We start from the raw sequence: 23,923 nt of genomic DNA on the forward strand, positions 1-23,923 counted from the left end.
TGTCCCTGTGCAGATCGAATTTCCACCAATGAAACTTGAGTCTCCTTATACCTTGCAAATCAAGAAACTCAAAGGCTTTATTTATTATTTTTGCAAGTCACCTAAAGAAAGTTTCTGTAAATTGCCTATGACAGAGAAAGAACGTGAGCTTTATCATTTTTTTAAGGAAAGGTAAATAAAACATGAGCTGACCACCTTAATAATGGATTCACAAGTCTATAAAGATGAAGAGCAATAACCATCCAACTCACAAATTTGATTCCTCTTCAAATAAGAGAAAATTACCAGAGAAAGACCAGCAAGTTTGAGGGAAATTCATAATTCCAAATCACATAAGGAGAGAGGATAAGGGGCTCATCAATTATCCAGAATAAAGGACAAGATTGTTGAATTTATTTGATTCATCATTCAAAATCCTCATTTTGGCGCGAAAAATTCACATGGCCAAATTATTATCAGACCTCATTGAAATTTTAGAAATTTCAGGTTTATGGGACATTATTTTCCAAATTTAGTCAAATGATTATGTCTTTTCCAGTATTGGCATTATTTGATTTCAAATTCGGATTTTAGAACATTGAAATGTCTGAAATTTATTTGTAAAACCAAAACTCAAGCAAGTTTGGAATATATTATTCTCCCTTCCCATATTAATTACCCTCCAAAGTCATTCTGTTTGAGTTTGATAGAGTATCATGTCAGGATTGAAAACTGGAATAGCTGCAATTAAGACACAAATGAAGAACATGCTCAAAGGTTTCTTTACAGAGTCTCAAATGTCATCAAAATGGATGAAAGTTGTAAATACTAACTTTGAGCAGCTAGATATGGACAAGATCAAGCAAAGGATGTATAGAACTCTGAAACAAATGCTATCTTCTTTGGCAGTCAGCATGATGAAGAATGGAATATACCAAGCAGCAAGCTTCCCACCAGCAATTTACCGCAATAAATTGATGAACAAATGTGTGAGACACTGTGATCCACAATCAAGGACAATAAAGACACCTGAAGGAGTAATACTTGCATTCCTCAAAGAAGCAGTAAGAGGAACATTTGGGATTCCTTATCATCAAGGAATGCTGACTTGAACTAAGGAAGAATCTCAAGCAATGTTTGAAAAGAAGCCGGATAGATGCATAGCTCTCATAAACAATTGAAGGGTCATTGAAGCAAGGAAGCATCATTCCAAGCTACCAAAGAGGCTCATATGCAATAATTTTAAGGATGAGTATAGCCATAAGATATTTCTATTCAGTAGGATCGTGAGGACACCTCAAGGTGCAATGTATGGAACATGGATGTTCTAATTCATAGAGAAGATTTTTGCCAGATTGATTATGACAAACTAGGCAAAGATGATAAGTGACAACTTGGCCATACAGTTGAGGAACTTGGAAAGGACAAAGAAATTTCATATCAGTTCCTCTATGGTAAAGGAGTAGAAAATAGGAGAGGTCAACTCAAGGTATATGATTGATATCCCTAGTTGCAGCTGCATGAGAAAAGAAACTATAGAAGGGTAAATGATGCATTCTCAATGTATCTCACTCATTTTATACAAGAAGGGTTGCACAAAAAACTACCAAACAAAGCTATGGGTCATGGCTTATCCAATTACCAACCTTCACATGTATAAGAGTTTAAGGATGCACATATCATCCTTCTAAATTTTCAACATATCGAACTGACAAATTTGTATAACTTGAGGCAATGAGACAATTGTCTGACTTTGACTTCATCCAAAAGGGATAAACATAAGCTCGGTGTAAAATTTCCATGTAATACACTCGTCACTAAATAAAAACAAATAATAAAGTTTGTATTTTGGGTCCCAATTGATTTATGTATATCTCAGACCAATCTTTATTTTTTAGCCGTAGGTGTTTGTTGTTGTGTCGGCACTTGTTGTGCACCTCTAGAGTTTTCCTCCAATGGGGTATTTATGGCCAATGTGTAGGATTGTTTTAGGTACATGACTTGAATTTTTTTTATTGTAGTGCAAATTCCAGTGGGAGTTTTTATTGTCTTCCCCATTTTGGAAGTGAAAGACCTTCCCTATTTGGTTGGTGCAGTTTCAGTGGGATTCAGCCTCATCCTATTATGTTTGTGTACTCTCTAGCTTCAGTTCTGGAAAATTTGAACTTCTCTATCTTGTACTTACGTTTTCAGCATTAATGCAACTTGTGGTATCGTTTATTTCTTGGCATTGTCTCTCTATTGTTCTTGTGCAATATTATTTATGTAATCGTCCATTGGCAATTGTCAACATAACTTGTTGTCGTCCACTCTGCAACCTCCATCAATTTTGCACACCACTCTCCAATCCCCACATCCTACGGCCCCCGATCTACATGACACTACCTCCACATAGCATCTTCCAAAACCAGCACTGTACAAACCCATTATCCCCTCCATACAACCCACCTCACTTCACCCTCATCGCATGGCCTGCCAAACACCATTCTGGCATACAGTATCTCCATTCCACCCTCACCCATATGGTCTTCTTGGTGCAACCTTCATACGGCCCACTTGGCCACATCATACAGTATCTCCACCCTACAACAACAACAACAAACCCACTGTACGACCCCTGCGCACACCATATGAACCACCTTGTCAACCCACATAGTCAGCCATTTCACACCATACAGCATCTTCCAAAACCACCAACTATATGGCCAATCTATCCCACTCATTTATACACTAGTCAACCTCTGAACAATACGTCATTTTGACCTGTGACTAAGGGTTTAAGAACACTTATTGATTTGGTATATTACATTCCTATCACACTTAGAAAGATGTCAAAGACATGTCCTGTGGTCGTAGTAGCGAAAACAATCAATACAAAATTGCAATTCTATCATCTCTAAACGTACAAATCTAGAACACATTTTTATCATTGTCATAAGATCATTGCAGCCAAAGGAAATGGGTACAAGGACGAAAAAGTGGATTCATATAGCTATCAAAATCAAAGTAACGAGACTCATTGCGAGTCGGGCGAGTCTCCCGAGTCGGCGAATCAGGGAAAGCTTGCCGGGTCAAAATGACCCGTGACCCGGGCTCAGCAGGTCAAAGAGTGACTCGCCTGACTCGCGAGTCAAGGCGTGACTTACGAGTCATGACAGTCATGACCCAGCCGCAACAATCAAAGTCTGGGCAAGTTAAAATATAAAAAATTGCTTAGTTTTTTAATATATTTTTAGGTTCTTTTTTATGCTTAAGACCCTAAAAGGGCTTTCATAACACTCTATTGTGTGTGTGTGTGTGTGCGCGCACGCGTGTGTGTGAGAGAGAGAGAGAGAGAGAGAGAGGAAGACGAGAAATAGAGTGTCATTGTTTTGCAACCAGCTAAAAGGAAGAGGATAAAAGCTTGCATTTGTGACATTGAAGCAACTATACGCTTGCATTTAGATCATCGAGGAGTTTATAGGAGCTCTTCTCAACACTTCTGAACGCATTTCAAAGAGATAAGAGTTGATTTTTTAGATTTTGATGATTTTTTTCTCTATTCTTATGGGTCTTTTGAATGAATTTTTTTTGTATCTATGGGTTTTGTTTTACTTTAGATCTTCATAAAATACAATGCTTAAATGGTAATATTTGGTCTAAAATGTCTTATTGCAGCAATCTTTACATTTTTCCTTACTTATAATGGCTCCTAGAGGTAAAAAAACCCAAGCTCTCTAAAGGCAATAAAAAAGATGAGTGTTGGAAGTACATCATAGACTTTCTGAGTAGAGGTAGAACTCAAACAAAATGCCTATTTTGTAAGGTCGTTAATAATGGGGGGATAAATAGATTGAAATATCATATTGCTGGCATACGTGTTCATCATGCTGAGCCTTGTAAAGTTGCAACTCCTAAGGCTCAATGTTTTTGTTATGTTGCCTTAGAAAAATACGAACAAGAAAAGAAATTAAAACAAAAACAATTAGCAGAGTTAGCTCAGATTGGTTCCAATTCCCTTCCACGATCATCTGGAAATGTTTATGTATCTAGTTTTACAACCCTAGGTTCAATAGGTTGTGTTGGAGAAGGTTCTTCCCTTCCCCCCTATCGTCTTAGTGCTTCTACTAGTTGTACTTCTACATCTATTCCTTGCACTACTAGTGGTGCTGCCCCTGCTAGTAGTACTGGATATACCTTTCGTCCTAGAGTTAGAAAATCTAGGTTGGACAATTTTTTTGTGCCACATTCCACTCCCGGTGCACAACCCTCACTTGAGAGGTTGGTCTGGAACAAGAAGATCCATGAAGCTGGAATAAGAGCAATTTGCAAGTTTTTGTTTTTCTTCAACATTCCATTTATAGCAGCCAAGTACTTCAACTTCATTTATATTTGATTGATTTACATTTTAAACTTTTAAGTTTTAATTTCAATTTTATAATTTTAACTTGATGTTGAAAATTTGAAATATGCCAATTAAAATGTTTTTTATAAATGTAACAGGACTCCTTATTGGCAGGGGATGATTGTTGCGGTTTCCATCTGTGGTGCGGGGTTTAAAGCCCCCACTGAAGATGAGTTGAGTGGCCCTCTCTTACTAGAAATGGTTGAGGAGATGAAACTTGAGTTGGAGGACCATAGAAAGATTTAGAGCCAAAGGGGGTGTACCATTATGATGGATGGATGGACAAATAGGAGGAATAGGACCCTCCTAAATTTTCTTGTTTCTAGCAGAGGTAATTCATCATTCTCCACTTCTTGAAGTTTAAAATCTAATGTATTATTGAATAACTAAAATTTTATTTTATTGAATATTCAATGATAATTATTCTGTTTCATTTTCACTTTCAGGATCCACCATGTTTTTGAAGTCTATAGATGCTTCCTCACATATCAAAAATGCAAAATTCTTATGTGAGGCTATTGAGGAGGTCATAAGGGAGGCAGGGAAAGAGAATGTTATCGAAGTGGTGACTGATAATGCAACTAATTATGTTGCTGCAAGTAAAATTTTAATTTCTACGTTCTAAAAGAATTATTTTAGTTTTTCATTAAATTTTGAAAATTAAAAGATTTTTAATACATCGAAATTTTTCATTGTTTACTAACTAATTTAAAATTATTGCAGAAAAACTTTTGATGGAGAGACACACAAGAATCTTTTGGACTCCTTGTGCGGCCCATTGCCTCAACCTCATGTTAGAGGATATCGGCAAGCTTGAATGGGTGAAATCATGTGTTGCTAAGGCCAAAAATCTTTGCAAGTTCATCTATAATGATGCCTTGGTCCTCAGCATTATGAGGGAATACATGAAGGGAAAGGAGTTGGTTCGTCCCAGTATCACAAGATTTGCCTCTAATTTTATCACACTAAAATTCTTGTTGAGTTCAAGGTTAGCTTTGAGGTGCATGTTTGTTGGTCCACAATGGAGTTCCTCCTCCTTTGCCACCGCACTTGTAGGGATAGATGCAACAAAATGCATTTATGATGAAGAAGGTTTTTGGGAGCCATGTACGAAGATTGTGGAGGTAATTTAAATTTTAAAAACTTAAGTCTTAAAATTTTATAAATTAATTTATCTCATACATATTTTTGTTTTATTTTCATTGTGCAATTTTGCAAAGTTACATCATTCACTAAATTGTTTTTTTGTTTAATTGTTTTGTAGATCACTAAGCCCCTTGTAGCCCTCCTATGAGTTGCTAATGGGGAAAAGCCCGCTATGGACTACATATATGAGGGCATGGATAGGGCCAAGGAGGCTATTAAGGCCAAATATGTAGGATTTGAGGACAAGTATGGCCCTATTTGGGACATAATTGATAGGAGATGGCAAAATCAGCTTCATAAGCCCATCCACACAGTAGCCTATTACCTCAATCCGGCATATCGTTTCCGTGAAGATTTCAAGGCAGATGAGGAGGTTCTTAGTGGCCTATACACTATGATATCGAAGATGGCCACTAATGCCACAGATATATTGCTTGAGATGGATGCCTATAATAATGCATCAGGGCCCATTTTTTCAAGTCAAAATTGCAAAGAAGGTCGTACAAAATTGCAACCAAGTAAAAATTGCAGCTTAAGCCTTATACAATCTAGTTTCTAAATTTCTAGCTTTAAAGTTCAAAGTTTGAAATGAGACTAATATTTTTTTTTCTTTTTTTCAAAATTCAGATAGATGGTGGCAAATGTTTGGGCCGTCAGCCAAAAACCTTCAACAAAATCGCCATCTGCATAATGAGCTAGCCAAGAAGCACTTCTAGATGTGAACGCAACTAGAGCATGCTCGAGCACATCCACTCGATGAGGCGTAACAGGTTGTCTGTGGAGAAAATGAATAAGCTAGTCTTTGTGCATTACAACCTGTGCATTAAGACCAGGGAGATTTTGGACAGTGACACCTCTCCAATTACTCTAGAGGTTGAGTGACACCTCTCCAATTACTCTAGAGGTTGAGTGACACCTCTCCAATTACTCTAGAGGTTGATCCAGAGTCTGAGTGGATCACTGAGGCTACTGATCGTGTCTTTGATGATGAGGACCTAGAGTGGGTTAACGAGGCAAACAGAGAGGCTAAGGCCATGGCTATGGCAGCAAAGGACCAGAGAGCTCCAGTTGTTCCTAGTGGCACCTTACAGGCACTGGCAGAGCCAAAGACTATAGTTGATCCTAGAGGCACCTCACAGGCTGATGCTATGGCTAATTACTCATCCACAACCTACCTTAGACGCCTTACTAAGAGCCATTTTATAGATTATATTGAGCCTAAGGTTGAGGTTGGGGATGAGGATGACAATGACAATGAGGACTAGGAGCCATAGCTATAGTCTTGTTTTAACTTTTTGTTTAACATAACATATGATCGGAATTTGTAACATTTGATGATGACTATTGATGTGTTGGATTTCATATACATTTTGATGGGTTTCATGGATTTATCATTTTATATATCTATGTTTTACTTTTCTAATATTTCCTTCAACTACTGTTTAGTATTTAGCAATTTACCTTTGTAGTATTGTATAGTGTATTTATGTAATCGAAGTATGTTTAACTTTTTAAGTATGTGCATTATGATCAAATTACTTTCTATTTAATGATGTTATTGTATCTTTAAGCTTTATTCAATAATGGGTGCATGGAATGTTCTTTAAATCCTAAAAAATCTCAAAATTTCAAAGTTTTTTCACTTTGTCGAGGCACTGTCGAGTCACTGACGAGTTCGAGTCGAGTCACAAGTCAAGTTACCCTTGCCGAGTCTGAGCCAGGTCCAAGTCACATTACTTTGATAAAAATAGAGAAAAAAAATCAAAGCTAAAAAGTGGATTTTGTTAACTTCATAGTGCTTAAAATGAATAAGTTCTTAAATGTGGAATGAATGTATGTGATGCTTTAGTTGTAGTCACCATGTGTGATATCCCCTTAAAATTTACTATTAAAAAATTTAACGAATGAATAAACTATACTATAATTTATCATTATAATTAACTTATTCTGATAATGAATGAATATAATATAAGCAACTATTAATGTTAATAATATATTATAATATACACTTCATATTAAATCTTAATATTATATAAATTATAATATGATTTCTTTAATATATATTGTCCTTATAATATTAATATGTAAATCAAATACTAATATAAAGTCTTATACTCTCTTATAAAATATATCTGATTAACTAGCTATTGAAAGTCCTGAGTATGGATTTTATCCTTATCTAAGGGTTTATATTACCTATTTCCGTTTGAAGAGAGGATAAATTATTCCACTTCATTAAGAATTTACATCAATTATAAATTAGCACTAAACCAAGGCTATCCTAAATGAATTAATTCCAAAATGGTGGGATTGGCCTTAAGGAAAAGCAATGGTTATGAATAGATATGACATGAGCCTTTTGAACACAACCAATCATACCCAATCACAAGATATATGACACTCAAAATCATCTTTAGCAAGGGCATTAGAATCAAGAAAAAGTAGTAATTTGGAAGACCAACTCTAGCATATATGTGGATCAGAACACATTCAACAATGACCAGTCTTAAATATCCAATCAGCACTTTACATAAATGCTGTCAGCAGACTCTGACCGAATAAGGAGAAGAGAAGAATATAGACTGCATCTTAATCGAATGGATGAATAAGGGATAGGGGAACAAAAAGAAATAAAGGATTATTCTAGAAATAAGTATGGTGGATGTGTGAAGCAGATACACACCAACATTGAAGCAAAGAGAATAAGGTAGAAGATTAATCATAAACAGATTTTTACAAGGATAAAAGATTATATATACAGACATGATTACAAAATCATAATTATACTTATATATTAATAGATATAGTAGAAATGAAATCAGAACAATAATTATATGTTTATACATATAACTTATATATAGCAGATAGTAAATCAAAACTTCACTTATATGTTTATATATACATAAATTATATATACATGGTAGAAATGACATCAGACCTAGACTTTATGTTTATATACATGTAAATTATGTGTGCAGTTGTAGACACCCAAAAGTTGTTTGCACCTACAAATTCATCATTAACACACACTAACATTTCTCTCCCATTGAATCATAACCTCAATCATTCGGCTTGATCCTTATCAAAATCATTCAAAATGTTTCAAAATCATCCTAAAATAACTCTAAATATTTCAAAACCCATTCAAATCATCCCAAACCTTCTTCAAATCAACCCTAATCGATTGAAAACAACTCTAGATTCAAATCAATCTCAAGCATTATTGAGTCCCTCAATGCCTAATCCAAAACCTATCAGATCTTTGTCAGATTTATCATCATCATTTCAAATCTTCACCAAACATTCTCAAATCAATCTTGGGCATTGTCAAGTCCCCCGATGTTTAATCAAGCCCTATCAAATCCTTGTCAGATTTATCAAATTGACTCAACTCATCATCAATCATCTCCAATTTGATCCCCGACACTGTCGAGTCCCTCAGTGCCTGAACAAATCAATTTTATGGCATTGTCAGAGTTCGTTGATGTCATACATCACCAATCCTTGTTCAATCAATTTGACATTGTCATCAAAGCAATCAATCATGTTTTTGATCATTTTCATGATCATCAAAACAGATCTGATTCTTCATCAAGATCTTCAAAACCGACTTGCCTTCGCACTACAGTCATCAATTCGCCCAATCATCAATTAACTTGTCCCTTAGGAATAAATGTTGAAATTCTGATTATTTGCAAATTCTGAATATTTTGGATAAACTTTTGTCGAAAGGTTAGTCATTGGGCTAATAGATGGCTCTCACCCACAAGCAACGTGACTCTCATAAAGTTTGTGATCTAGGCTCTCCCCATTTACAAATGTCTTGTTTTGTTTGCTCTTGCAAATTTTATTAAGGACTTTGATGCCCTCACTAGACAATTCTTATGTACAGGGTAATTTACTATCTTCGAAGTAGAGTCTTGTTAAATGTGATTCTATTTGTAGATCAAAATAGGAGGGTGGTTTGAGCTTGTGTCAGGCAGGTATGAATGGTTGGGCTCTTGTGGCTAAATTATTTTGGAGATGATGTATCAATCAGGATCAGGACTGGGCCAAAATCTTTAATGTTAAATATTTAAGTGGAGTTGATGGAATGGATGTACCCAGGTATAACTTGACAAGTAAAGGCTTTATGATCAAGAATACTCTCAAGAGAGGGGGGCTCTGCTGGTTAAACAAGGCCATTTTTGGATATGTAATATGGGAGTTCAAGCTTTGTTTTGGTCCTCTATGTGTGCGTGGGTGTGTGGGTGGGTGGGTATGTGCGTGCACACGCGTGCATGTACATGTGCATGTGCGTGTGGAAATGAAGTCAGAACTATACGTAGATATAAGGGAAATGAAACAAAACCATATACATACATACATACATAAATATATGAAATTAGAATTATACCTATATATCTAGATGATCTAGTATATATATCTGAGAAATTAATTTATTTGAATTATACACCTAATTATGTATCTGAATGATGCAAAGCAATATATTTATATTATAAGTATGATCATAACCATGTTACTTTGTCTGATTATCTTTAATAAACTTAAGGAGTTTATGATCAGATCATAACTTCTATCCTATCTATTTTATGAATCATCATTATCAAATAAGAGTTTACATCAGCTAGCAAATTAGGTTGAGATCAGGGACATTGTTGGTGAATGTTGAAATTCCTAGAATGAAATTAAAGATAAGATAATATTATTAATGTCCAAAAAAAGAACACAAAAGGGTCTATCGGACTAAGAGCTTACAACAAGAGAACTGAAAAAAGCAAAAGCACCAAACGGTGTTCGAGAAAAGTAGGCAAGAAGCAAGAAGAGAAGAGAAGTGCCAAAGGCAAGGACTAGGGATCCTCCTTTGGCCAAAAGAAATCAGTCACCGAAGGATACAACTGCGGGTGATCATGAGCCCTAAACTGTCTTTGAGAGCTAGTGGAGGAGTGTCATTGTCGGGAAAAACTGTTGTGGGGTTTCACAGACCTGGATTGACTGGTGGTGGTAGTAATGGACAGCCTTTTCACTCCCCATGATAGAGATAAAGGTGAGAAGAAGGCAGTAATGAGCTGATCAGAGGTGTGACAATGAGGGAGTAGTGACTACAAAGTACTATCGCAAAGCAAGGTGGCTTCTGGAGGTAAAGTGTGAGACACCGCTGATCAATGTAATTGAAGAATGCTGAAAGAGAGAAACAATCTCGGAATTGGCAATGAAATCTCCAATGGAAAATAAAGTGATTCTCTATCTTGACCTCCGCTAAAGCACACAGCTGACAGATCCGGTCATCTCTATCCATATGATGGTCGGTCTAGGCCCAAAGACGGTGAGAGCCAACTCTAAAGGAGCCCAGAGAGATACACAGGGCATGACACCAACGTCGAGATAAGTAGCTAGGATGAACAACAACCCCATCATGGATCTCCAGAAAGTGCTCAACATAGAAGGCCATCCGCGGATGTAAACCTCCGAGAGGGTTACTCCAGGTAGTGGTAATGTATCGTCTGTAGATATCAAGTTTGGCATGCTCATTCAACTCCTGACGTGAGGGAAGGAGGTGAACAAGGGCATCTAGTGATAACTGATATGGAGGGGGGCAGTCAATATCAATCCCAATCAAGCTCAGCAGAGAGGTTGCCTGAGCATACTAGTAGAGAGCTCTAGTGCTAGTATCGGAGCTCGCAATCGAAACAAAGGAGCAAAGATTGCATATCTCTGAAGATGGATATTCTTGGTGTTAAAATTCCTAGAAAGGAACTAAGGTAGAGCTTACATATCTTCAAAGATCAATATATATTGTAAGAGTTACAGACATTTACTTAGTGAGGATGGATAAACCTAGTATGCTATCCATAAGGCCCAAGAAAAGATAAAGCCTCTCCCAAGGATTATAAGAATGGATATACCAAGTAAAGGATATCCATAAGGCCTTAGAGGAGAAATTTGTAACGAGATGGCGATATAGCTTGAGGATCATTCTAGAATAAGCATAAGGCAACTAGATCCCCAAGAGGTCCTCCCCAAGAAGCTGAGGATCCGATTACAGTGCCTCCCTAAGGATTAGGCTTATCATAGAAAAAGACAAGACAAAACACAGGAGAAGGGAGGTTGTGGTGGTTAAATCATGATAAGTTCCATCTTTTGAATTATTCTTAGGATTTTAATTTGAATATTATAATGAAAATTCTTCAAATTTGTTGAATTTCTATTTATTAATATATTGAAGTTCTCACCTCAAGTTAAGACTTTTGTTTCAGAATGCTCAAGTGGGGACATTACAACTTGGAATCCTCACTGACTGATCTGAGATGTTATTGGTAGCAAGCTCCTCTCAATCTGCCCAGTTCTAAAAAGTCCTTTCAGAAATACTTATTTTTAGAATCCTTTTAACTAGGACTCAAGTCATCCTTCAATTAAGTATCTGGAATAGGCAATTTCATCCATGACCTTTCATTCATGCCCATTACAATATAAAGACAAGGGAGAGAAACTGAATAAACATGCAAACACCTCTAAGTTATGTGAGTGAGTAGAGGAGGATGTTAACTCATCAACCTGTCGACTTTCAGCATAAAGCCTACTTCTGGATTCACAAAATGTTTTGTGCATCCAATGCCACATAAGTAATATCATGTTGCATAATACATTAGATAATCACAACAGATATAATCCAATTTTTTTACTATCATTGCACAAGTCTTAACAATTAGGGGGATGGTTCTTAGTCAGAGGAAATTATTAAAAGGAGAAAAGTATGCACTTTGATTACTAAAATATACTTACAAATAGGAAGAACAATCAAATGTAGAAATAAGCTATCATCAAATACAGGAGCAACTTGAACATTAATTAAGGCCTTCTCATAATAATGTGATTCATTAAGTATTTGAAATTAGCATGGAAATAATGCTAATTGTAATAATTTACACTTACACTTCTAAAATGCCATAATACAATTAAAATATGGATAGTAAAAAGCTGATACAGTGCAAAGACCATTGAAAGGTAAGGGAAAGAAAGATAGTACACAATAATGTTGACTATATTTGACAAAATCTTAGCTAGCAGCCAAGTAGATGTCTAATTTAAGATATCAATATAAAAAATAAACGCTCACCATTTCTGTCAGCCATTTCTCTTTATCAAAATGTAAATCTGCAACTTTCCAATGTTCATTGACTCATCACTCCCGTTTGCCAAGAACACCTCATTGGAGCTAAATGTAAAAACTATCTCCCCACTTGTTTCAATACGAAGAATGCATCAACAAAAACTATATCAAAGACTACCAGACATATCTTTGTTTGGTAGAATCAATCTGCGTAGAAACAACTGCATTGAATTCCCATGGCTATATTCTGCCTGTCATTGTTTCTCCATAAATTATATCAACCTGCACCAAACATAAAAACTAATTCAGGTAGTCTGCTTGCCTTTCTGGTGATAACATATAACCAAATATAAGGAAGCCATGAGAAAGTTCAATGGTGGTCAAGTAGGTTAAAGCACAAAAATATGAATTCAAATTTGAAAAGCAAATTAATGATTTAAGAAGAAAAGATTACAGCATGGATGGTTTATAAAAATGTTGCAGAAAATCTCTCACCTCATACTAGAATATTGAATAAGTCAACTACTTTATAATATGCCACAAAACAGTCATGGTAGCCCAAAAATGTTCATAGGAATGAAATTGTTTCTCCTTACCTTGACATCAGTTTTCAACAACTAGACTCAATGCATTGCACATATTATATTTTTTATTGTGAATTTTAGGAGGATCACTATAATGGTTAAAACGTCGTTAGAAAAAAAAAATGTTTCTAGATGCTAAGCTGGATGCCTTCTCAAAAAGGAATGCATGTTAAATAGTTAAATGAAGACTAGTAAGCTTCAGATGTCTCCTTAAAGCCTTGCCAACCATTGGCTCACAGGTCAAATTCTAAGTAAATAAAAGATAAAAAATTACTTTAAGCCTTTAGTCAAAAAGATGGGTAAAGGAATCAAGGGACGTACATAGGTCACAAGGTTTGAAGTCAAATTCAAATCTGGCAACAAAAGATGGGAAAGAAGATTGGCAAGGTAAAAGAATTGGCACTAATTTATTTATTTTTGGATTGGTAATGGGCTGAAGCCTAGATTAATTATTTTTATTTATTAAGATTAATTAATTAATGCTTGTTAAACTTAAGTAGACTCGAACCCAAGATCTCCCAGAAGAGAAGCTCACAATTTTACCATTGTATTGTAGGCTATTGCACTAAATTTGCCTTATATATTTTTATTTTTTTAATAAATATATAAATTTGAAAAAAAAAAACAATAATATATATAAATTTTGAATACATTATAATATTTTTTATAATTTAACTATTAATTAATTTTAAAAACTATAAATATGCATTAATTCAAATTTATAGAGGAAATAATAAGGATATTATTATAAAAATCTAATTTTAATATTATTTTTATTTTAATAATAATATAAACAGAAAAATATGTTTTAATTCACATATTAAATAATGAATGCATTATAATTTATAATTTTTATTTTTTTTAAATTAGAATTTTAATATTGAATAATAATAAAATTAAGAAACAATTAAAAATCACATAACAAACAAAATATAAAGATAAGCTCTGCAAAAATATGGAGGAATGTTAGACAGAGGAAACCTTTTCACTACAAAGCAATGCTCAGAATTTGAATGACAAGAGTTCAAGTCTAGGAGAACAAGGAGAAAGGAAAGAATCATGCAAAATCCCTAGACTACATGGTAGCAACAAGGGCAAACCACATCCCAGTTGCAATTCCCACATGTTGCCTACAGTGCTAATCGAATACCTCTCAGTCGAACATAGAATATGGTGAGAGACACCTGCATAATACTTGCAGACTTCAAGCCAACAGGAACAGTATCAACATCTCACACAAATAAAATTTGATGAAAGTCTAACCCCCAACCCATCCAAGTCTTAAAAGGGTAAAACAAAATATTGCATGAACTGCACAAACTGCAATCCAATCGTGATCCAAGAAGAGCAAAATATAGAAACCCCCAGGAAACCCAAAGAGGGGAATACAAAGCATTTGTCTTAAAAAATTAAACAGAGGCGAAATGGGGACAATATAGATCACACAAGGTATTTGCAAAATGGGGCGGTTTGGGGCAAAATATGGAGACTGTCATGAATTGGTGGAAATGGGTACTCCCCAGCCAAGTATAACCAACCTTACAGACAATTACATCTTTTAAAAATATAAAACAAAATTAATAAAAAGGAACTTGTTAAATGGTAACCTGTAGAATTTTTGGTTTCAGCTTTCAGTTTGTACATAGGGTATCAAATATCAATGCTAAAACTTATCAACCAAAAACATGCCCTAAATGGATTTAAATTTCTTATTTACCAGTTGAATGACTACACTACGAAACTCTAGAAGAAATAGGTAAATGCACTAGATTCATTCACAGCCTTCAGAGAAAACTATGAGAGCTGCATAGAGGTTAAATTGTTAATTGAAATAGACTCTGAGACAAAAACTCCAAAACTATTGGATATGGTTACTCAAATAGAAAGATATTGCATTCAACCAAAATTCTATATAGCCCCAGTCCACAGTAAAATATAGCCAAAAGCCCCGAATTGGCAAACAAAGAAAGCACTGGAGTAGTCAACAACCACAAATGGAGGGATACAAAATCGAATTTAACAATCAGATAGGTGGATTCATTTGAGAGTATACTCACAAAGGACAACAAGAAAAGGTAACAGATCAAAGAAGGAAGGTTAAGGAGAAAGTAGTGGAAAACAAAAAGAAGCTCAATCAACTATTAGATAAGGCAAACTCCTTCTAAGAAGAAGTGAGAAGAGAACTGCCAGTCTTGATGAAGTGTAAAGAAATAGGTTAGCAGCAAAGGAAGAAAACCAAGGAAATAAGTATGAAATTAGGGATATAGAGGAAGGAGAAATATTGGAAAGGGAATAAGAAAGCTCCCCTAAAGAGTTGGAAAAGGAAAACATAAGGAAGGATACAAGAGTGAATAAAGAAGCAGATGAATGATCAAAAGAACAAGAGAGTGTAAAGGAGGAAACTAAAAATGTAGGCAAGAAGATAAAAGAAAGGGAAATGGAAAATATTACAAAGCTGTTAACATGGACACTCTCAACCATAAGAAGATAAGCAAGGAAATTTAGATGATCTCTTGGGTGGACTGGTGGAACAAACAAAAGGGAAGGATAAAGCATCATTACAAAAACAAATGATTATAGCTACAATATTGGCAATAGAGGAGGAATAAGAAAACAAGGAGGAAGTTGGGGAGTTAGCTTTGCAAGAAGAGATAGACAAGGATGTAATGGATATTTATTTAGAAATTGCACAAACCAATCAAGGTAAAAATACCCCTGATTGTGCCAAGACAACAAAAAAGAGGGGAAATCTCTAACAAAATTAAGGTTGAAAAATGGGTCAACAGACAGTCAAGCTAAAATAACAATGCTATTCAAAGTGGGAAGGAGAAGATCCTTCCTAGAGACCCATGAAGCTCACAACATGGAACATTAGAGGCACGAATACCCCTATAACCTCATGGTTGATATTCTCCCAAACTCTAGCTCTAATCATTTTCCAGCACAGTTAACAATCAATGGGGATAGGAAACCCAAGAAATGTTCGTTTAAATATGCAAAAATGTGGCTCAGAGATGAAAATCTCATCAAGATATTAAGAACAATGGTGGAGATAAGAGGTTGCAGGATCAAAATTATATTGCTTCATCCCAAAATTAAAAACAATCCAAAGCAAGCTCCTCCAATGGAATAAGGACCACTTTGGAAATATTTTTGAATCAGAAATAAGAATAGAGGAAGAGAGAGAGAATCTGAATAAGAAGGTAATGTAATATAAATTTATATAAGATATTAAAATTCATTTAAAAAGCTGAAACCTTGATGTAAAAACAAAAGATTAATTTTTCGCCAACAAGAATACAGAAAGGGGAGGTATTCTAGGAAGAGAGAGAAAAAATTTATTTGTTGACAACTGATAATTGAGTCCTAGGAGAGTTAGATACATCTAGCTAGCATTGAAATCCAAAACTTGCTTGAATCATTGGAAACTACAAATCCCAAGCAACAATCAACATGTCTGCCAAAGAATTCAACATAACATGCAGAGATTTAGCTCAAAAAGGATCTCTTTTCAAAACAATAATTTAATTTTTTTTTTTAAAACCCCAAGGCCTCTTATACAAAAGAATTGTCAAACAATAAAAACATTTAAAGCTTTACTTTGAGTTTGAAGAATTCCTTAATGGCCAAAATTTGGCAAACTTTGTGACTTAGGGACAAACCAGTATCTCACCATGTTCCAAGGAAAGGGTTATGGGCGTTCGGTTAAAAATACAGTGAAAGCATCCAAATATTGAGGATGGTAGTTGGGTGGATATAATCTGCATTTTTCATAACAATACAAATAGATTTGAAAAAATAAGAACCTAAAAGAAGCTGAAATTTTTTAACATAATAGTAAATATGAAAATTGCAAGTTGCTATACATAATTATAAGTTAAAGAAGTTGGACTTGTTAATGGATTATCAACGATTAAACTGAGCTAACAGAGAAATAGGATAATGAGAGTAAGACGGGGGAAGGTTGAATAAAGGTTCACTTTGATGGAGCCTCAAAAGGTAAATTGGGTCACAGTGGAGCAAGATGTGCAATTTTAGACATAGAAGAGAATATTTTGGCTTTAGGAGCAAAGGTGTTGCTAGTAGGGACGAACAATGTTGCGGAATGCTTGACAAATCTATTTGCTTTGCAAATGGCAAAGAAACAAGGTGAAAAGAAAATTCATTTATTTTGAGAATTGCAGATTGTAATTAATGGAATAATTAAGGGTAAGATGGAGACTTGGTTTTTAGACAAGTATGTTAGAAGGATTCAATAGCTTTTAGAGGGATTTGAGGATTTTCAAGTTAGTCACACATGAAAGGTATGATGGCCATGCACAAAAGTCGATAATAAAATAATTTGAGTACACAGTAGTGGTATACTTTGCAACAAAGGAGTTCACAAAATATTTGGTGTCCCCCGCAAGGATCGTTCCGCCATAAAACCCTCATCCAAAATGACTACTGAGTAAAAGGAAGTGTTGCTCAATTTAGTATGCAATCCTGACCTCACTACACATGAATGGGACAGTTTATGTAGCAGCAACAACCATAGGAAACAAAAGAAATCCTTCATCGTTTCAGCAGAATGTAAATGTATTCATATTTTGGTGAAAAGCAAACTTACAGGATCAAACAACGCCTCTAACATAGCCCTGTAGATGGTGAGGCTAATGAACCATCTCATGAATGGAAGGGTGTGCAATGGGGCACAAGTACTCTCAAAGTGCATCAAGGTTTCTACATGCCTCATCACATGATATTGTTGTTTTTGGAAGCCATGTAAATGCAAGTACCACTATGTTAGAATGGTCAGGGTTGTCATTGCACCAAAAGTTCGACCAATCAATGCTTGATACAACCATTAGTCTTATAGAACCACATGAGGCAGTTAAGCCATGTCATGAACCCTACGAGGAACGTTGGTCCACTACCAACAATCCCCCTCCCAAAGTCACTCGTCCTAGGTTGTGTGATTCGAACTTGAGATCAAGCTTTGATACCACTTGTTAGAATGGTTAGGGTTGTCGTTGCACAAAAAGATCGACCTGTTAATGCCCAATACAACCAATAGTGTTATAGAACCACAAGAGGTTATTAAGCCATGTTGCAAGCCCCGCAAGGGACACTTCCCTATTGCCAACACGCTAAACCAATGGAGAAAGTTTGTGCCAGCGAATAAAGTCGGGCCATATAAACCTACCACGTACTACGGTATGTATTTAGACACTCACCACTAGAGAAGGGAAAACCCTACGAAAGAAGCAATGACAAGAAACTACAGACAATGTCAATGCAGCCAGCACAAAGGAAGAGGAGGATGAGGAGAGTAAGGGGGAAAAAGAGACTATGGCAATTTCTTCCTCCTAGGATTGTGGGAGCACAGAAGAGAGGATTTTGTATGGTGTAGAAGTATCGGAAGCTATACAGGAACCAACATGATGATTTGAGGAGGAGAGTGTGGAGGAAGTGGAAGAGAGGACAACACCTGTAGAAAGGACAACACCAATAATAGCTGACTAGGGAGCCAAAAGATTAACAATGTTAAAAGTTGTGTTCACTCCTACACATCTTCCATATTCGGCATGCATGGTCACCTCTTGTGTGGCATGTCAAGTTCATCAATCGTACAAGGTGGTTGTTTTGATGACACATGAGGTATGGCCAACCACATTGAGCATTACTAAATCACAAAGAGTTAAAGAGGTTATGCTTATGGCATTGGTCGTATTGCTTGTCCAGGGAACTATTACTCCCATGACCAAGGTTGCAACCCCTACAACTAAAGGTTCGATCCCTACAATCAAAGGGTCAGCCCTGCATTCAAATGTTTAGTACCTGTTGCCAAAGCTATCACCCCAACAATAGAAGGTGCTGAAGGTCTAGCCCCAAAGAAAGGTTCAGAAGCCAGGGGTACACTTGTACACCAAGATACTATAGGAGATTTGAATGGTGGAAACTTGTCAAGTGGAGATGCAGCACAAATGTCTAATGGAATGGATAACGTGGATACAAATGGATAGATTTCTAGCGAATTCCAAATGGGCATTGGTGAAATCCCACCCCCCTCTCCTACTTGGTTGATGGCTTGGCATTTTCAGCCAATAGACATCCAATATGAACCAAGGCCCGTAGATGGGGGATCTCTTGGTGATCAAGTGATGGTACCAACAACGAGGAGGGAGGTAATTGATATTGAAGAAGAGAGTACACACTAGGTTGAGATCTCTTTAGAGCAAGTTATGGGGCCAAGGGATGATACCAGAGGACTGGTGCAAGATGAGGTATATGTTCAGGTTTCCAAACCCAACCCACAGGATGTCATAGGATCACTACAAAGGCATTTTGCAGATCAATTGCAGCAAACTTGACGTACAGACATGGGTCATGTCTCAACTAAGAATTAAAGGATTTTGGAGTTTATGACAGAAGGATGCCAACATGCATTTGGGAACCACTTTATGGCTCAAGATTAGCAACTCCTAGAGACATCGCAGACTGTGGAGACATGGTGCAACCCATGCACTCTTGAGGAATGGAATGGTATGTTGGACGCTCTCCTTGGAATGAAGAATGCATTTAGAGATACATTTCTTCATCTCCGAAGGGCTATGCAATATACGAGGAATACAGATACCAAAATGCAAAACAGGGCTATAGGTTTACAGTGCATCACAAGAGTGCTATGTAGGAGAGGCTCATAATTATGCAGAAGCAATTGGCACACAAGCAAGGGGTGTAGTCAAAAAAGGAAACTCAACTTGCAGAGGTTGAGGGAAGATTCAGAACTAGGGTGGGAGAGTTGAAGCAGATGAAGAGGGACTTAATGGATGTTGTCGCAGTGGTGAGAGTTTCTCACAAGAAACAGTTGATAGTACAGCATGATTCGAGAGAACTTCTAAGGCCGACATCCTCAGCTACTCCAAGGGTGTCATCTCACTCTCACTCCCAGTGGTTGTTAGTTTACCACATCAACCAATTTATGCTTATTGTGTGGAAGATGACGATTTCTTTTTTTCTTTTTTCTGTTTTTTTTGTTGAGGGGGGAGGGGGAGGCAGCTAATGTTGTTAATCATTTCATCAATTGAAGTAAATCATGTTTTGTTATGTTTCATTATGTAAAAGGCAGTCTAATGGCAACGCGGTTCTCGGGTAGTTATAGAGAAGTGACACTTGGTACTCTTAACCAACTGTCGGGGGTTATATGTTCTAAGTCAATGCCAAGAATAAACTAGCATTGTATAGACATTACATTAAATATAAAGATATTCGTGATTTCATGCATTCATTTGCATACTTTGTGTTTTAAAGTGTAAGCTCCATGCTTTTGCTCTATATTTTTAATTGGTCTGGAAGAAGATAATAACTGGGAGTGAACCAAAATAAATGAATTTGAGGCATGTTATCATGCACTAAAAGTTCTATTGGCACAATTATGAGATGGCCTTGGTCCTTTTCTCTGGAAGATGAAAGAAAACTTGTCTTCAGTTAAGCTTTGCCAAGTTTCTACTATCAATCATGAATCACATTCAAACAAGGGAGAGTACATGAATGATAATACCAGAGTTGAGCAAAGGTAAGTGGATCATAGATAAAAGTCATGTCCCATTTTTAAATTAGGAATTTGATAATAATTAATAAAAAAATAAAATATAGCAAAAATAAAGTAAGTTAATGAAGGGTAATCCTCCATTGCAGATAAATGTTTCATTGGTTTGGTAATCACAAAGATCAATAGAGTTTTGTTGCAATGTTCACGCTATCAGTTTTTTGTTCATTTTCAGAGAGGCTAAAATGTGGGGAGTGCCAATGGTTTCGGGGTTCTGTCGTTGTCCATTTTTTACATTTTGGCATTTTGAAATCTAGCTCCACTATCTTGTTTGGGGGAGTTGGGAGCCTTCGCACCAGGACCAATGACCTTTTCAAGCTTCTCATCAAACCCCTTAGGCGGAAGCACTAGATGAATATTGGGAATCCATGTTGCTGTTGGCAATCCATGGCGGGACTGGTATTTTCTGCTGTAAATCATTCTTCAAAGCTTGATGAACTTCAATCTGAGCTCAAATTCAGGGGCATCTGAGTCGTGTTTAAAAGGTTTGTATCCCCTACATTCTTTATTCCATTTTTTTTTCTTTCTGTTAAATGATGTTCTTTCTTGCTTTGTAATTGCAATTGGGTGCTCCTGAAATTCCTACTCTCTATTGTTCTTTCTCTCTTTTTACATTTGGGCGACGCTAAATTTGCATTTTTTCTGTTGCAAAAGAGGATTTTTCCCCTTTTCTATTTCTTTTTCTTTTTCATCCACTGCAGAAATATTTCTTGAGGACAATATTTCTGGGCATTCAAGTATACATTGTTGCAAAATTGCCTGTGAAAGCGTATACTATGATCATTTATGAAATTCGGGAGATGGTTAATTAATAAATATTTAACCATTTATATAACTCCTCTACATAGACAGGTTGGTTTACTCAAAATAATTTCTTGACCTTTTGGATTCACCATTACTTCTAAAAACTTTTGAATACACTTTGTCACCGATCTTTGGGATTTCCCTTTTGTTTTTTATTGGATGCACTCAGCTAGTTAATAACATCTTTTAAAAAAATCCAATAAAATATTCTATAAAATCTGAATTATTTTCTTTTGAATATTATTTGTCAGAAGATCCGTCATCCTTGCCAGTGGTTATATAAAAGGTGCATTTTTTCTCTATATTTCACAATTTAAACTGAACACTACTTAATCACTAATATGTATTTCTTTTTCATCTGTTACAGGATCTTTTCAGATGTTCCAAGTGATATTGTTCTAGTTGTTGATGGTGGAGCCTTTGCAATTCATAGGGTAAAATCTTTTGACTCTAACTGGATTTAATTCTGCTTACCTTTTCTTTTAAAGTTTCTTACACAGCTATATCTACAAACAATGCTTGATTGCATGTTGTCTAAGCATATCATTCACATACTTTCTCTCCATATACATTTGTTATTCTAAAGCAAACTCAAAAAGGCAAAAACAATGAAAACTCAGAATATTAAAATGAAAAGGAAGGTTCAATAATGAGAATCTGATACTTTCTAGAAAATATGTTTCTTCATTTTCGATAAGAATACCAACAAAACCCACTGCTATATGTTAGTCCTATCTATGTCATATCTTAGAATGGTCTAAATAAAAAGAAGCATTTTCTTCTGTTTCTTAAGTACCTTCAATTCTACTGAAGAATTTTTTTGTGTCGCAAATATCTTCTTCTATATTCCATTTTCCTTACTCATTTGAATAAAAATTCTCAATTAATGTGTCAACTTTATAAAGCAATTGGAAAGTCTAGGAACATACCCAGCACTAACACATTTGAGTTTCATCACAACTTTAACATCTAAATTAGGTTGGCTTGAAGATTCTTTTCAATGCCTATTTAAAATTATGCATGCACTACATGGTTAGGTCTCAAGCATCATTCATGAAACTATTTTACTAGTTACACTTTAGTTCTGGAAGAAATATGCCTCCAAATCTGGCTTCATATAAGATACCAATGGCAACAAGAAAAGCATATCCTTACTTTAGATTTTCGAGACATGTTGTTTGAAGCAAAGCAATGTCAAAAAAGTCATGACATAAACCATTAATTCTGAAGACTGTATATACCATAAAGTCTACGGACTGATATTTGTCGGTTCAAAAATGGGAAAAGGAACGTTTGCAACCAAGTTAAGTGATTCATTCCATCATAAATTAGGATGGCTTAAGCAGATAAGAAAATAATGACAACTATGTTTGTTAGCAAAGTCCACAAGAGGCTTGGGACAGTCAGTGTCAAGGGACACAGACATGTTCCAAAACTACCAACCAATATGAAAGCCTTGGTTATGACCTTAAACTTTTGACTACTTCGAATACAAGTTATCCAAGTAAAAAAAACATATTTTTGTTTTTTAATAACATATGAGTTGTTATTCTGCATAATCAACAGGATATAATTGCATAGGTCATCCCCAGCATTACAACAGGAAAAAATTCACTTGTTTGAGTACAAATTGTTTCACAAAATAAGAATGTCATGTTTACTTCTGTACAGACTAACTATTTAAGACGAAGAAAACATTACACTTATCTATCATAAGTTGTTTCAAGTTTCAACAATTATATCTCGTGTGATTAAATTGCAGGCTAATTCAGCAATCCAGATGGTACTGGTTCAACTCTGGACAAAAATGGCTGGCTACATATGGGAGATTTGTTATATTAATGACTGAAGACTATGCTTTTGTAGTAGACACGCTGAAAGGGATAATAAAATACAAAGGTTATCGGGTACAAATTTCATTTGCATTCAACATCTTATATGCAAGGTGAATTTCAGTTACCTTAATTAACAAATTTTCATCATCCTGTAGTCTCATAAGATGATTTAGCTTTTCTCTGGATCACATTGTAGGTTGCTCCAGACGAATTAGAAGCCATTAGCAAGCTCAATTTTAGGATTATAAAGACTAAAATACCCGGCTTTTAAAGATGGAGTTATTTGTTTATATTTGAAATAATGTCTTCCATTCTAAGGGTACAACAAATTTTAAGACTTAGATCAACACCAATTTTCTCAAACATAATAGATAGATAGTTTATGAGGATATTTATTATTATGTATTGTATGACTTGGATATTTGAAATTCTTATGTGTGGATACAGGTTTCTGAACAAAGAAACAGGTAGGCTTTCTGTCACTTTTAT

At 35.6% G+C, this 23,923-nt stretch overlaps 1 protein-coding gene across 1 annotated transcript in view; it reads right to left on the reverse strand.

The window, feature by feature from the left end:
• SAC9 (sacI homology domain-containing protein / WW domain-containing protein) overlaps positions 1–23,923 on the reverse strand; it is a 246,422-nt gene that overhangs the window by 208,607 nt on the left and 13,892 nt on the right. The window contains exon 2 of the mRNA XM_089813780.1: positions 12,627–12,902. Coding sequence (XP_089669906.1) covers positions 12,627–12,642 — 16 coding nt within the window. The 5' untranslated portion in view covers positions 12,643–12,902. The remainder of the gene's footprint in view (positions 1–12,626; positions 12,903–23,923) is intronic.

The sequence above is a fragment of the Cupressus sempervirens genome, chromosome 2, assembly GCF_028749045.1.
Source record: "Cupressus sempervirens isolate cs-2001-9-10 chromosome 2, ASM2874904v1, whole genome shotgun sequence".
Lineage (NCBI taxonomy): Eukaryota > Viridiplantae > Streptophyta > Pinopsida > Cupressales > Cupressaceae > Cupressus > Cupressus sempervirens.